Raw genomic sequence first — 16,273 nt, forward strand, 5'->3', positions numbered from 1 at the left:
GAAGACTGTTTTAGAGTAATATCTATAGGAGGTCTGTAAATGTGAGTCGGATACTCTTTAATACAGAAAATGCAAAGGCTACTGAGAAGATAAGTACCACAGCCCCGGGCAGGGCCAGGCTGAACTGTCCTACTCACAGGCAGTGGATGATCGTGCGGCCTTCCCCTTCCTCGCATTCCTCCTGCCATTTCTCCACCTGCAGTATCAGTTTCAAAAACGACCGTTTGGAGCCAGGCACTTCTCGATGAGAAGCCCACCCTAGATACTGAAACTGCTGCACCATCAGATAACCTTCCTGTGGCTGTAGAGGGAAAAGAGTTTTTGTATAAATAAGTTTGGACTAGGATTTTTACTAAAAAGATGCATATGCTATACAATACAAATGAAATTTACACTGGATTGAGGCTAGCTGATGTAAGTCCTAAATACATACGTGCCAGTACAAAAACATTCTAAATGACAACCCTAAGAAACAGGGGAATCGTCCTTTATAACTGCTTCTCTTTCAAACCCCATATCCAGTAATCAATTCCTATGACTATATTTCCTAAATAACTTTCAAATTCATTTCCTTCTCTTTATTGCCCTTGACATCATTGCAGTCCCAATGACAAGTTATGACAAACTTTGACTTCCTTCCAATCCTTTCTTACTACAAGCATCATGGTTATTTTGGAGTGCAAATACGATCCTGTCATTCCCTGTCTTAATGGCTTCCGAGTGATGCCAGCATAAAATGCAAATTGGTGCTATGACTTAAAAATCCTTAAGTGATGGTGATCTGGCTCCACCTCCTTTCCCAGCCTTCCTTTTAATCCATTTACAAAGTCACTTCTGGGGACTTTGCATATTCTGTCCCCTTTGCCTTGAATGCTTTCTTGCTTGCCTTTCTCAATCTCAAATAAAGTGACCAACTTGTCCCAGGTTTGCTTGAGTGTTTTCTGATCTTAGCACCTACAACTAGCATGTTTCCAGAAAGCTCTCTATCCTGGGCAAACCAAAATGGTTGGTTACTGCACGCCCAGATAACTCCTACTGATTCTTTAAATTTTGGCTTAAATATACCTATCTCAAAGAAGCCATCTCTGATCACACAGCTATGTCAGGTTGCCCAGTTAAACACTCTATTCTTTTACTTTTTCTTTATAAAATGTATCATTTTAGTAAATAAATGATTTTTTACAATTAGTTGTTTAATGCTTTTCTTTCTGATAATATATAGATTCCTTAAGGACAAGGAAATCTTTTTCCTAATCTCTGTATTACTAGAAATTTGTATATACTTTCCAAAGAGTAATATTGTTGAAAGAATGAATCAAAACCATAAACCTTCCAATAAGAATATAAGGAAGAGAATGTAATGCATGAGGAAGTCATATCAGACAACATCAAATCTGCAGCTCCATATGGCAAGGGCTCATGCATCCTTTGGTTGGATACAGGCTGTACCCAACTTGTTGGTGGGTGCATACTAAACATCTGATTAAGTAAATGATATTAAATAATGAGATAGGGAACAGAAAAAAAATCATGCACTAATAAGGACCAGAACATGAAATAGGAAGTTCAGCAATAAACAAACAAAGATGCTGACTAAAAAAAGGTAACAGATTTCAGTTCCTGTTCCTAGAATATTTTCCATATAAACAGCTCAATTAACAGACCAGCCTTACTCTCTTCAGCAGCTAGGCTTTCTCAGCTAAAATATTACTAGAACCACAATGTGACAGATGTGCAGACATAATGAGATTCCATTTAAATTAACATCTAAGATATACATGAATATTATGACATGATTGAAGTTATCCTTTTTTCTCCACTGAAATTAGCAACAGAATTGGATATGATTTTATTCCCTGCTCATAGTCATATACATATAGACTTATTAACCAGACAATATATAGTCATTTTGATATGAAAAACACTGAAACCTGACAACCCTAATCACACACTTAAAATAATACACATACATAGAGCTAGTACTTTAAATAACAGAACAGCCTTTCCCTTTAAAAAGAGCTTAGTTCCATGAAAGTTACTAATTTTTCTTTTCAAATTCTGTTTGCTACTTGGTTATACAATCTAAACAGTTTTGATTAGTACTTTTTATTTTTTTGAAGGAAAGACCCTCAAATTTAATTTGTCATTTAGTGCAAAGAACGTGAAGTCAGGGCACAAAAGACTTCTGAGGGACACAGTAGTTGCTATTTTGCTGCTGGGAAAAGGCACAGTGGTAGCAGCACTGGTTCTACCTTTAGATCTGGGCAGAGCCAGATGTTGGGACATTTAGGAAGATGAAATTGTAGGTGGGATAATCAATAATGGTGATTCTCCAAAGAAAACACAAGTGATTTACTTTTTCCTTCATGCCTCTTATACATAGGACTTGGAACAGTGACATGGAACCCCCCCCATAATGGCTGATCCAACATATCCCTTCCTCCTGAGGTAAAGCTCCTCTGTCACTATAATTATGTTCTATTTTCAGTTACATGCCTTTTTGGGCTGGATGGCAATACTAATAAAACAAGCAGTCATCCTTAAGATAAGTCCACATGTGCTCAGAGTCAAGGCCCAGACTGTCAAACTTGATTGAGCCAGTACATCTGAGTCTAGATTTCCAGATGGAATACTGACCAGAAAACCTAGCTCCTAGCATCTCTACTTTCCTGTATTTGGAGTGCATTTTTGTTCTAGTACTAAGCTATAAGATGATTACTAGCTTTGGGATGACTTGTGTAGTGCTTATTATTAAATAATTCTACTCTCCCTGTTGTCTGAATGGAATTATATCCCATAATGGTTATGATCTACTTGTTCTGGATTAGCTCATTTAGAGTTAGAATGATCCGACCATGACTTACTCTTGTTAGGTTGCATATCCTAAAAATCCTGTTGATCACATCACAATCCATTGAGCAAGACATACATTCCACTTGGATAGGCCCATATCGTAGCATCCCTTCTTCTGGCCAGTACTGAGGGCAGCCCTAGATGATGAGCGTTTTGAAAGAAAAAGAAATGATCATTATTTTTTTCTAATTAGGGTAGTATAAAGCAGATTTTAGCATTTTATTACTACTTTATTAAGTGTGTACAAGGACACAAAAGCAAACCAGAGCCATCAACCTGGGACAAGTCGACTTCATTTAGCATCACAATGGAGGTACAGCCATAATCATACACTAATCTCCAGAAGTCTTTCACAGTGTTTGGCAGAGGGTATTGGGTGACGATGAAAGCAGCTGGTTGTCTGTAGCTCTGTAAAGAAACGATGTAGAGGAAGAAACATAAGAACTTAAAACCCATGATCGGTTGTACAAACAGATTCAATATACTTCAACGTAGGACCAGTAAGATGTAATAAATTCACATAGAGATGTAGCCAGAGCTTAAGCCATGGAATAAAAGATGTGGATCTCTGGAATATCTTGGAACTAGTACAGTAATGAGTCAATTTGGTGGGTAGATTTCAATGCCTCCAAAGCAATTCAAGTCAAGAATTGAATTTTGGCTTCATTGAGAGAAGTAAATACAGGACAGCTATAAAAGAAGAAACTAAAGAACTTCTTGAGGTTAAGATCTTCTATTAGGTACCTGATAGGCTATGTCAATTTTCCAAAGGTAATCAGTCTCTGAGAGGCTGAAGGCAAAGTAAACACAAAACCTCTGGTATGTCTTTCTATTAATCAATCATCTGTGTGTATTTGAGTATGTGTAAATAAAACAGTTTGACTCTTCTCCACTCCAAATATGAAAAACCACAAGTACCTCAAACTCCTGTGCTTTTATATTATACGGATATCATCAGCACATTCTGCACATCTGTTAGGGCACAATCCACTTCCTATGGTTTCCTGATGTGTATCAACTGTCAGCACAACAGTTTCAATCATTGAAGATTCTGAAGTGCAAAGAGTAACTTGGCCCCACCTAAGAGGGGAGATGGCTTTTTGTTTGTCAAGCTCCCCTTGATTAGGACATACATATTAACTCTTGCCACAGGGAGGGGTAGTAAAGGTAATGTTTCCCTTGCCTGGAAAATCTGTCATTCTGCAGATTGATGATCTATATTGAAGTAGAAATGCATGTTTCTATGTAATGATTTAATCTAATTATTAGTTTAAAAAAAAAAGACAGTTTCCTAAGATAGATTTCCTTAATGCTGACAAAAATTGTCAGTAATCTCCTAACTCATTTGTATCACACTACTATTAATTCCTTCAAATGTCTGAACATCAATGTGCAACTGACCCTTGGACTTTACTGATGCAACCATCATTTGGGAAATGCGAATAACCATGGTATTCCATTCCATGGAAGAATCTGAGTAGATGGTAGTTAACCTAGCTAATTCTCAATGACCTTGAAACCTTATGAAGTTACACCTGTAGCTGGGGTGAGTGCCTCCTAAGAAAGGTATGAAGCCTCTTGAGACAGGAATAGAAGGAAGTAAGCTTTCCTTCCAGTTAAATGTCTAGTTCATGGGAAGAAAAATCAGAGCACCTATTCATTCATTTTTTTGAGTCACAGATGAGGGGAAATGCATGAGGAGAAGGTGATAAAGGAGAAGACTGAAGATTTCTTATTTCTTTCCTTTTTAAATGCAGGAGCATACATAAGGCTTTGAATCACAGAATCTTTGGCCTTACCACCTCCTAATTCTTTACAGGCCTGGCAAAAGAATGTACCACTAATGATGGGGGTAGAGGGTAGGGAGAAGGAGGGAGTGTTGAGTGATCATCCCTGTTCCTGTAAACCAAACCCAACCTTACTCCTCTCAAGGCTCAACTCCACTACTAAATCCACAGAACACCTCTGACTATGAAATATATCTTTTTTGAATCATAGAAGATTCAGCAGAGAGTAGGAACAGGTAGATTACAAGGATCAATTTTCATATTGAAAAGAAGACAACCTGAAAATTGCAAAAAATTTGCCAAAGATGCCAAAGACAATAAACTCAAAGGTATCAATACTTTTCCTAAGATTATTATTTTCTCTTTTCCTTTTGTATACCTCCTTTTTCATTCCCAATCCAGACTCAAGTCTGGTATATTGTCCCTGCATTTAGTACATTTGCCTTTCCAGACGCCTAGTAGGGGAAGGAAAGGTACAACTGGGATCCATTGTGATTTCTGCAGATGTGATTAATGTCCAGGCAAGACTCTGGTCACAGCAAGGATGAGAGCTTTTCATTTGAGTTTGCCTTTGCACTATTCTGCTCTGCAGCTCCAAAAAGAGCAAAGGGACTGGCTGAGACTAGTCTCAGAAGTAGAATGTGGGTCTTTCTAAGTCTCTACTAGCAGGCTACTAATTTACAGAAGGTAATTTTCGGAAGCACAATAGAAGCAACAACTTAGAAAGTCTCATTATAATCAGGAAGGAATGAACCCTGGCTTCTAATTTCTCCTTGCTATGGTTTCAACTGTGAAAGGGCAAAAGCTTGGACATGAAGGCAGTAAACTTTAAAATAAAACTTTGATAGCCTTCTTGCTTCTTCCCAAGGTAATCAAGGTACTGGCCAAAGACATAATTTAAAATTCTCTTTCCATGTTGTTCTGTCTACAGGCTATTAACACAGTGAGTATATGCTGGGCATCTGCGGTTTATGAAGACTGGAATGAGGCAAGGTAGTTCTCTTGTTATGATGGATGTGTTGACATGGTATCATCCATGCTTTCCCCAGTTAGTTATAAGTAGTCTTTACTAATTAATAGCCAACAAAACAAGTTAGCTTCAAATTATTGAACCATTAAATGTCACAGACAAAAATTTCCCAAATTAACACAACTTTTGTAAGATATGGCATTTTGTGACTTAAAAATTTCATTTCTAACTATATTCAAAATAGATAAGCCATGATTTTCTTTTCTGAAAATAATTAAGATGAGAAATACAATCTGCAGTTACGTCCTATATGAATACAGTGATTGACAATCAAGCTCCAATTCTACAATTATGCTTTAAAAAATAATCGTTCGCAAGAATCCCCATGGGGATATCTAAAATCATTCTCCAAAAAAATTTGTATTTCAATGAAAGTTTCCTATTTTTCTCTTTAGGCCATTTTTATTTCCTAGGAAAGAAAACTAGCCAGTATTCAATTGTATCATATAGCTTTTCATGGCACTCCGCACTAACAAAGAGGGTAGTCTCTTACATCCATAAGAGCAGCATTGATGTAGTTACTGCTCTCCCCATCAATTGTAATTAAAAAAGGCAGACATCTGTCAGGTGGCAGCATGTCCATGAAACGGTTCTTGTCATGGTTCCTTGGCAGGCACGCTATACTGCAATCTTCAGCTTGTAGTCGAGGGGTGACTGAATTCAGAGTCTAAAAAGAAAAGGGAACCCAGGTTAAAAGAAAGTGACCCATTTAATAGTATAACACAGACCCATCAAGTATTTAGGAAGCCAAGTAGAAAGTCAAGGATTTGTGCAAGGCAATGGCATTTGCCACTGGGACAGGCTGATAGACTTTGTAGCTAAAGCTAATGAAGCCTGACAAGTGACAAAGGAACAAGACACACATCGTTCAATGTGCCTCTTCTTAAGGGGAAGAGGGAAGCTAAACAACACAGCTACCTACAAAATGCATTGCCCAACCAAAGCAAATACAATCAGGTAGGTCTCTGATGATGATCCTTCATCAATGCTGGAAATCATATCATTTGTAATTGTGTTTTGCCATGCCATACTTGAAGATAAGCTGTGGCATGTTGAAAAGAGTACTGGACCAAGAATCAAAGAATTCGGTTTCTAGAGCTACCTTTGACTTCATTTTCACCCACCTTCAGGATGTTTTAAGGGCAATGAAAACGTTTAGCACTATTTTGAGATAATGTTTAGTACAAACTTCAGGTACTACTATTAATGTGCTTGATCTCACATTGTAAGTGACACAGAAGGTCAAAATCCGTAAGACTGCGTGGAAAAAAAAAGTTATAAATACACACAAATCACCACCAAATTTGACTTTTATGATACCTTCTACCAATATTCTTTCCTGAGTCTTATTTGCCCTTCAGGAAACAGCAGATATGAGCTCATTAATACTAAAAGTGACTCCATAATATGTATAATGAAAGAGACAGCTATTATATTATACTTAAAATAAGGTCAAAGGTTATATTGAAGACCTTCCTTTAAAGAATTCGTAGTACCTAGAACGAATTGTAATAAGTCATGGAAGAGGCCTTAGAAAATAGTTAATACCTGAAATTCATCTTTGAGATGTGAGGAGTTAGTCTGGGAGTCTATTCTAATCATATCAAAATATGCAGCTTTAAATTCACAGACAGGTATAGCAGTTTCTCCACATAAGCAGGCTTCTAAAATTGCATCATGAATAAAAATGTACTGTTCCTATCAAAAGAAAGAAAAAGAAAATTTCATAACATTTTAATAAAACTTTTCTATCATCAAAGGTAGAAAACACAGAGAATTGTCTCTATATGGAAATATTAATTGAAATGCCAGTATTTCTGTATATGATTTAATGAGCTAATATTGATTATATATGAAAAACAACTCTCTTGTTTTTTTTGTAAAAACAAAACAAGTGCACTAGAGGTAAATGAACATACTTCTGTCTGGACCATATTGATACGACGAGATCTCAAGGCTTTGACACAGTTGTAGATGTCAACAACACCTTCTCTTTCAGCCATGTCCAGCATGATGTCAATCACAATGTAACAGCCAGTTCGTCCAGCACCAGCACTGAAAAAAATTAAATTTTAAGAACTATAGGAAGCATGTTTGTCTTTATATGTTTAATAAAGCCCTTTTTCACTGTCAGGTAGAATCAAATTGATTTACCAAAGTCCAAGACACACATAATTTTTACATGCTGTGTAAAAACTTATTAATGTACAAATACCTTCATGTAGAGTATCTGCTTTGGTGCAAACTAAAGATTGGAACAAGAGTTCCAAATTATTTCCAAATTGAAAATAATGCATATATGTCATTCAATATCTCTCTCACAGCCTTCATTTGATCTAAGTTTAATACACATAATTTCAATCTCATACAATTTATCAAGTGGTGGATTCATGCTTTGAAATTTAACTCCCAACTGAAATATTTTTACATTCATCTGGTTGTGGGTGCTTTGGCAACAATGTGAGAATACTGGCATTGTCCCTTAGAGACATACCTGTAAATACCAAGGCAAAAGAAAACTAATTCCAAAACTTTTAAATAGGAAATCTGAGGATCCACAATTTGCTGGAAATGCTAATGGTAAGGGTGGGAAGGAGAATGATGGTTATCAGAGGGGAGGAGACCAATAGTATAAAGACTGTTGGAGTCATGATCTGAAGGGAAAATGAAAATGAATTGTGAGTAGAATATGATTCTCAGCAAGACACCAAGCTAGCCACTATCTTACTGTATGTAATTCAAAAGTTGAATCATAATATACTGTGATTATTTTACCACTGGGGACTGTTTCTTCAATTTTAAATATAGAAGTCAATGGAGCGAACAAGATAACATTTTTTTTTGAAATTTACTTTGTAGTCAGCTGCTTCTTTCCCATAAATCCAGAGATACCTGAGGGCAGGTGGAAAATGACACTTCTGTTTCAAGAGAGAATCTGAGAATCTTGGAGCACTTCTGAAGCAAGCAATTCATAAGAAAGTAAACCTCTATGATAAATCAAGAAACCCTTAAATTAAAAACCTATTTATCTCATTTTCTAAACACATAGATGGGCTAGTGACATTATTTCTTTGTTATCCAGATTTGGTCACTTCTCTTAGACTCACTGTTCTTTTAGAAATTTAAGCAAGAGATATTGCAGCTATCTCTATTTCTTTTTTTCCACTACCATCTTCTCAATCACTGTTCCCAGGGTTTGAGACAGAAAAGTAATTGAAGAGTACATCAGATTTCTTGAGGAGGATTGAAATGAAGGGTGAAGGGTTTTGTTTTGTGTGTGTGTCAGGGTACGTAGTGTCTGATCTTACGGGATGTCTTACCTTTATTTCATTCTCTGTTTTTTTTCCCCCTTTTATACATGGTTATTTCAATCCTGAATACGTTGGATTTTCAGAAAGAACAAAAATGCTTAAGTAAAACCTATTACGTAGCTTGGAGGGGATAGTATTTGAAAATGGTGTGTAGCATCATTTAGAGAGAGCTTTTCAGATTCAGTACTTATTTTTCTGGTCACACCTCAAAATGAGGCCGTGTAATTTGCTTTTAGTGTCTCTGAATGCTTGTTTTAAAAGAAGTTTCTAATCAGAACAAAGTCTGGATATAATGTTCATGTTTTTGCCACATATTTGCTGAATCTCACTGATGCAGTTTTCAAGGTCCTCTAATGGGACTTTTTCTTGTTAAAAAAAAAAATCTAAATAGCTGTTTTGCAACACAAATTCTTGTAATTTAGGCCATTTAGTAATTCTGTATGTCTCAAATTTAGTTTTAAAAGCTGGGATTCCATTGGGAATTTTCTAGATTGGCAAGAAATCTCTATTTCAATCTACCATTCCATACAATATGGGATTTGCAAAAGTGATAAGAAAAAAACCCCAAAACCACAGATGTTGCCACTAAAAGGCAGAGTCTCTACGGTTGTAATTGTGGATAACCACTATACACATTAGGTTGAATGTATGTATTTCTTAAGTTTCTAGTTTACAGCCTACTGAACAACTAACTTTTATTTGATGGCTGTTTTACTTTATCTGTAATACATTCAAGCTGGAACTTTGTAAGCACACATTAGTTTTTGTGCTCAAAAGTCTTATCTTGGTAATCTAAAAAGAGCTGACTGCATACAGTCAAGGCCATTTGGACCGCCTCTCACCTGCAATGCACAACGATGGGGCCGGCACTGGGAGGGTTGGATAGCTTGACGCGCCGGATGAAGGAAAGCAGCCCCGTGGCATGGTACGGCACTCCGTGGTCAGGCCAGCCCGTAAAATGGAACTGCTTAACTTCACGAATTTCACTGTATCCCCTCTGTGCAAAGATGGAAAGAAGTGTTTTCAAAATGACCAAAATAAAGCCATTAAACACAATTTTAAGTACAGACACAATCAACAATGATAACAAATAAAAAATGTACCAAAGAGCATACCTTTTCTAAAAAGGGATGCTGGCCTAACATGGCTTTAGGAGCTTACCTTTATTGTCAGACAACTGCCAAAGAAAGAAAATTAGAAGTCTTGCTGAGATCTTTAAGTCTGGGTAAATTTTATTTACCTTGACAGCTTGTTTCTTACTGGGAATGACAACACGTAAAATTATTAGGGGGAAAGAAGAAAATGGGAAAGCTAAAATGCTGCCCTATTGACCCAAGGCACTGAGTTCTCAAGCGGCATATAAAAGCAACTTTCCAGCTTCTCACCTCACAAAGAGATTTTAATGCCTTGCTTATCCATGTTGAAAATGGTTTTGAAGCAGAGCATGTAGGGATTTTCCAGGACAGTGCTACTCTAGTTTGGTTTGTGAAAATATACAGGTGGCTAAACTATTCTTTGGGCAGACTATTTTTCTTAGCTCTGTGAAATAATTCGGCAGAGTGTTATTTATAAGTAACAAAAATACAAACTGAAAGAAGTGAAATATTCATTGTTGTGCTCCTCTCCTATTGGGTTCATTTAAGAGAACCCTACAAATGTCCATTACGAAGCTTTTTCCTGACTTTTTGCTAAAAGAAGTGTATAGATTGGGGTAGCACAGCTTGGAGGGGATACATGAAATACTGCAGAATATATTTTTAAGAATTCACATTTGTAGCAAAAAGAAAAAAAACCTACTATTATCTATATAGTTCTAACTCTTGTGAGCCATCTGTGAAACCTCAACCTCACTTGTTCAATCAGAAAAGGTAGAAATTTTACATGAAATAAACAAAATTGAGAAAGTTTATCTTTAGAATCTATCTTATACAGACCAATATTACCAAAAGCTTCGAAGCCTGTGATCATGTCTTAGAATTCTTTTTAGTTCCTGTTCCTGGCACAATACGCGACACAAAGCAGAGCACAACAAATAATTATAACAGTTACAATGATAAACACCATCATGAACTCACCCGAATGGAAAAGTCACCTTTTTTGCTACTTTTAAAGTCAGCTTTCATGAGGAAGGTCATAAATTGATTGAAGACCTGATTTTTGTCAGTAACTTCACCTCTAATCCTTTTACTAGAGTTGCTATATTGGACCTGCTCCCTTTATCCTTCTATTACATGTACAGGACTTGCTCCTTTTATAAATTTTCATATCTGGTAGTACCTATTTCCCTATCGTTCTTTTGCTATAAATTTTTTGGAGTAATTTTCATATATGTGGTTAAAAAAGCACTCAAATCCCACTTTTCTCTAGTTCTAAATAACAAGAACAAAATTAAAATTAAAATTCAATGATGCTCCAATTAGGATTGTATTAAATCCATATAGTGATGTTAATAACAAGTTCTCCCCTATTCTGGGATATGGTGCATTTCTCCATTCAAATCTTATTTTATGTTTTTCAGTATACTTTTGTGTTCTTATTCAATTAGGACCTGTATCTTTCTCGTTAAATATATTCTACTATCTGGGCATTTTTTGTTAATTGTGTAAGATTTTTTAATGTCTATTTCTGTTTATTGCTAATGTAGAGAAGAGCTATAATTTATGAATATTTATGTTGAATTAGTCACAAACAAATGTTTGTTAGTTCTATTTAAAAATATTATCTCCAGTTTTCTTTATATGAAATCATTTCATCTTTAAATAATTTTGTCTTTTCTAATAGTTACATAATTTCTTTTGTTGTCTCCTTTCATTTGCTGAAACTTCCAAAAATGTTGACTACTATAGTGAAAATTATCCACATTACATTCCTGATTCTAAAAGCAATAACAGTGTTTATATTAGTTTATTATAATAAACTGATAGTCTTTAGTTTTTTATTCCTTAACATGCATGCTACTAGTTATTGTTAAATCACCTTTATCACATTTAGGAAATCTCCTTATTTTTCTAATTAGAGTATTACTATGAAGATCTTTTAAATAAAATTAAATGCATTAATCTATTAATAAAATCATATGGTTCTGCTACTTTAATGTACTGACGATGAAATATCCCGCTAGGTTTCCCACTACAGTTGAAATATTCTTGCAATGTCAGGAAAAAAAATCATGATAGATCATGTTGTGATATTTTCTTAATTCACTACTAGGTTCAAATTTTCAATATTTTATTGTGAATGGTTTCTTCAATTGTTGGCTTTAATGGTTTTCTATGACCTAAATTGTTTGAATAACATAAATATTAGTTATTCTTTAAAGCAGCAGTCCCCAGCCTTTCTGGCACCAGGGATTAGTTTCATGGAAAACAATTTTTCCATGCGGGGGATGGCTGACTGGTGGGTGAAGGGGTGCAACCCAGTTCCTAAGTTTCATGGAAGACAATTTTTCCTCAGGATGGAGAAGTGGAGGGTGGAGGCGGAGCTCTGCAGCCCAGTTGGTTGGGGGCTGCAGCTTTAAAGGACAAAGAAACATCAAACATAGTGCAATTTATAAAAATTTTTTTATTTCGGCATATTACAGGGGTATGAATGACAAATGTTTAGGTTACATATATTGCCTTTGCCCCACCTGAGTCAGAGCTTCAAGCATGTCCATCCCCCAGATGGTGCACACCTCATCCATTAAGTGTGAATATACCTACCCATCCATCCCCTCCTCCCTCCTCCCACCTGCCTGACACCCGATGAATTTTACTACTATATGTGCACTTAAGTGTTGATCAGTTAATACTAATTTGATGGTGAGTACATGTGTTGCTTGTTTTTCCATTCTTGGTATACTTCACTTAGTAGAATGGGTTCCAGCTCTATCCAGGATAATACAAGAGGTGCTAGATCACCATTGTTTTTTGTGGCTGAGTGGAAATCCATGGTATACATATATCATATTTTATTAATCCATGCATGTGTTCATGGGCACTTGGGTTGTTTCCACATCTTTGCAATTGTGCATTGTGCTGCTATAAACATTCTAGTGCACACATCCAATAAAGGGCTGACAACTAGAATCTATATAGTACTCAGGAAAATCGGCAAGAAAAAAATCAAACAACCCCATTAAAAAGTGGGCAAAGGACATGAACAGAAACTTTTCAAAAGAAGACAGACTAATGGCAACAAAAATATGAAAAAATGCTCAACATCTCTAATCGTCAGGGAAACCATAGTGCAATTTTAATGCTAAATTTTAACAATCATTCTATTTTCTTCTATTATCTGTTCAGGTTTCTAACTCTTCTTGGTCCAATTTTTGAGAATTATTATTTGCTAGAAAATCAGTGTCTCTAGACTAAAATCTATGTTTCTAAGTTTGTACATAATATTTTGTTATAACTTTTCTAATAGCAAGAAACTGCTGTTATATCTCTGTGTTTTCTAATATTGTAAATTTTGTTTTCATTTTACTTCATTTAGAATGGATTGACAGTGGTTTACTTTATTGATCTTTTCAAAGAACTAGCTTTTTGATTTTTTTGTTTGTTTATATTTAATTTTTCCTTTGTTCTAGTCTATTAATATTTTTCCTATTTTATAATTTTATAATTTTCACATGATTTCAGACTGCCTTTCAAAATATAAATCATTTATGGGCATATATTTTTCTTAGTGGATAACGAGGTAAATTTTGGTATAAAATTATTGATCTATATATTAATTTTAGTTTTGAGGTAATCATTCATTTAAGATTTACTCAGAAGAGAATTTGGTGATTTCTGAGAGGCTAATTTGTGGGGTCATTGGTCAGTGATTTGTTGTTGTTTTCTACTGGATTTTGGAAATACCTCAACTTTTTTCTGTGTATTCAGCTTCATGACTGATTTTATCAGATGGTATAAACTCAAGAGACTGAATATTCTACATTTTCTCTTTATATAATTATAGGATCTAGTTTATTAAATCAAGCTTAATGGTTCTCTTTTTGAAATCTGTATCATTGCTTATTTTTATTCTACTTGATTTGTCTAAGAAATTCCCATATATATTTTATAGTTGTGATACTCATGTTATATAATTACGGTTATCTATAATTTTCTAATATTATAAATGAAGCCATTGTATTTTAAGTACATTCTTTAGGATAGATTCATGAAAGTAAACTTCTCAAAGGACATAAATACTTTAAAGCTATGAAGATATACTGCCTTATTGATTTACAGAGGGTTTATAGCCATTTAACTATGATCGGCAATGGATGAAAATATCTGTCTCAACACACCTGGACAATCAATGAGGATTATTATTCTTTTTAAAGTTCTTGCTGATTTGAAAGTACAAAATGGTGTATCAGTACATGAGGTTAAACATTTTAAATAGGCATATTAGCAGTTGTGTTTCTTCAGAGACTCTAGTGTTTTCCTTTCTTTCTATCTGTATTAACACTATGAATTAAGGATTGATAAATAATCACAGGTTTCTTCTGTGTATGTACCTTAAATTTTTTTTTTTTTGACACAGATAATTTTACACTCTTTTGTGTGGTAAAATCTATTAAGCCTTTCTATAATGATGTGTTTCATTGCGACTATGTCCCACTTCAGTCTACTACACTACCAACCCTGCTTTAGTCTTTCTGCAACATAATAACTGGAGTGATCCTCTTAAAAATAAAAGTCAGATCACGTTACCTCTAGGCTCAAAACCCTCCAATGGCTGCCTAACTCACTTTAAATACAAATTAAGCTGATCATAATGGCCTAAAAGACTCCACTTATCTGGCTCTGATTTCTCTCACTTCATTTCATATGTCTTTCCCAGTCACTCATCCATCTTTGAACACCCTGGCCTCCTGGCTGGTTGTCTTTCTGACAAGAATATACACAGGTCTCTGGGCCTCTGAAATGACTCTTCCCTCTGTTGGAAACATTCTTCCCCTGGACATAACTCATCACACTCCTCCTTCCCCTACTTCAGGTCTTTACCTATGTTATTTTCTCAAGAACAAGTCCTTCCCTGATCATCCTTTTAAAATTATAACCCATTGCTTCCCCTACCTTAATGATATTCCCCATTTCCAGTCCCAACATTATTCTTCTCCATAGCACTTTCCATGATACAGGGTATATTAGCTTATTCATTTTTAGTGCCATCTCCCCTCAATAGGTTATATGATCCACAAGGGTAGAGATTTTAACATGTGTCCCAAGGTTTAGAAACATGCCTGGCACATGGTAAACTCTCCAATAAATACTTTTGGAACGAATAAATGTGTGAACAGATTTTATAGCATCATAAAAAACAAAAGTTAACAAGGATTTAAAGAGACAAAGCAGTTTTGATATACATTTTTAAAAAAAAAAACTTTAGGATACTTACCCTTTCTAGGGTAAATGTCCTAACAACATATTCAGCAAGTGGTTCCATTTCTACACAAGTTACTTTGAAGTCACCATAAACTTCAGTATCATCAGGCCAATATTTATAGCATTTAACCTAAATGACAAAAAGAATACATGAGTAGACCTGAATACATAATACATATTAGCCAAGATGATTTAATTCCTATGATAACTCTTTAGGTCCTAATTAAAACACATTAAAAAAAATCTATAAATGAGAAAAAAAATCTGTTATATAATAGTCTTTGTATATTCTCATAAAAATATACAAGCTTGATCATGCAATTAGACTCTAGTATAAAATCAAAGGTTATTTTATTACTCAATAAGCAATCAAATAAATTTTGAGCCATTGAAGGTCCATTTAGTAGCATTCTGTTGAAATGCTATGCCTATACATTTTTTTAAAAAATTGGATGATATTGTAAGTATGTTATATGTTGCTTATAACTGTATTCATTTTTATGACAATAAAAGAAATCTTTTTTTCCTCTTACCCGGCCAACCTCAACCAAATTTGTAACCATCACAATGCAGGCAGATTGTTCTTGCCAGATCATTCTCCAGAAATCATATACTGTTTCATGAACTGGGCCTATGAAGAAATTAATTTCAATATTATATTAGCAAAGGGATTTTGTAGTTAGTAAGGAGTTTAATTAAGATAAAAAGCAGAGTAAACTAAATAAGACAAAAATATAATTAAAAGTCTAACACAAAATGTCATGGAAAGTACTTAAGTTCAGTTCCTATCTAAATTCACACTATAGGCAAAAACACGCACATTTACAAGATTTGTTTTTTCCTCCCAATTTGCCTTCTGTACTTTCCAATTCAGAAGATGATAGCACTAGGGGCTATTTATGTCTGTCACTAGGTCACTTTAATGCATCTTCA

The 16,273-nt window shown here is 35.0% G+C and overlaps 1 protein-coding gene across 4 annotated transcripts in view; it reads right to left on the minus strand.

Annotated features, from left to right (window-relative positions):
- The window catches only part of PTPRK (protein tyrosine phosphatase receptor type K), a 509,148-nt gene that overhangs the window by 4,936 nt on the left and 487,939 nt on the right, over window positions 1–16,273 (minus strand). For all 4 annotated transcript variants that reach the window (XM_069488870.1, XM_069488869.1, XM_069488867.1 and 1 more), the window contains 9 exons: window positions 15,874–15,971; window positions 15,354–15,470; window positions 9,824–9,978; window positions 7,590–7,725; window positions 7,219–7,368; window positions 6,164–6,337; window positions 3,130–3,261; window positions 2,865–2,990; window positions 138–301 (listed from right to left, as the gene is read on the minus strand). In XM_069488870.1, coding sequence (XP_069344971.1) covers window positions 138–301; window positions 2,865–2,990; window positions 3,130–3,261; window positions 6,164–6,337; window positions 7,219–7,368; window positions 7,590–7,725; window positions 9,824–9,978; window positions 15,354–15,470; window positions 15,874–15,971 — 1,252 coding nt within the window. The remainder of the gene's footprint in view (window positions 1–137; window positions 302–2,864; window positions 2,991–3,129; window positions 3,262–6,163; window positions 6,338–7,218; window positions 7,369–7,589; window positions 7,726–9,823; window positions 9,979–15,353; window positions 15,471–15,873; window positions 15,972–16,273) is intronic.

The sequence above is a fragment of the Eulemur rufifrons genome, chromosome 15, assembly GCF_041146395.1.
Source record: "Eulemur rufifrons isolate Redbay chromosome 15, OSU_ERuf_1, whole genome shotgun sequence".
In the NCBI taxonomy this organism is placed as follows: domain Eukaryota; kingdom Metazoa; phylum Chordata; class Mammalia; order Primates; family Lemuridae; genus Eulemur; species Eulemur rufifrons.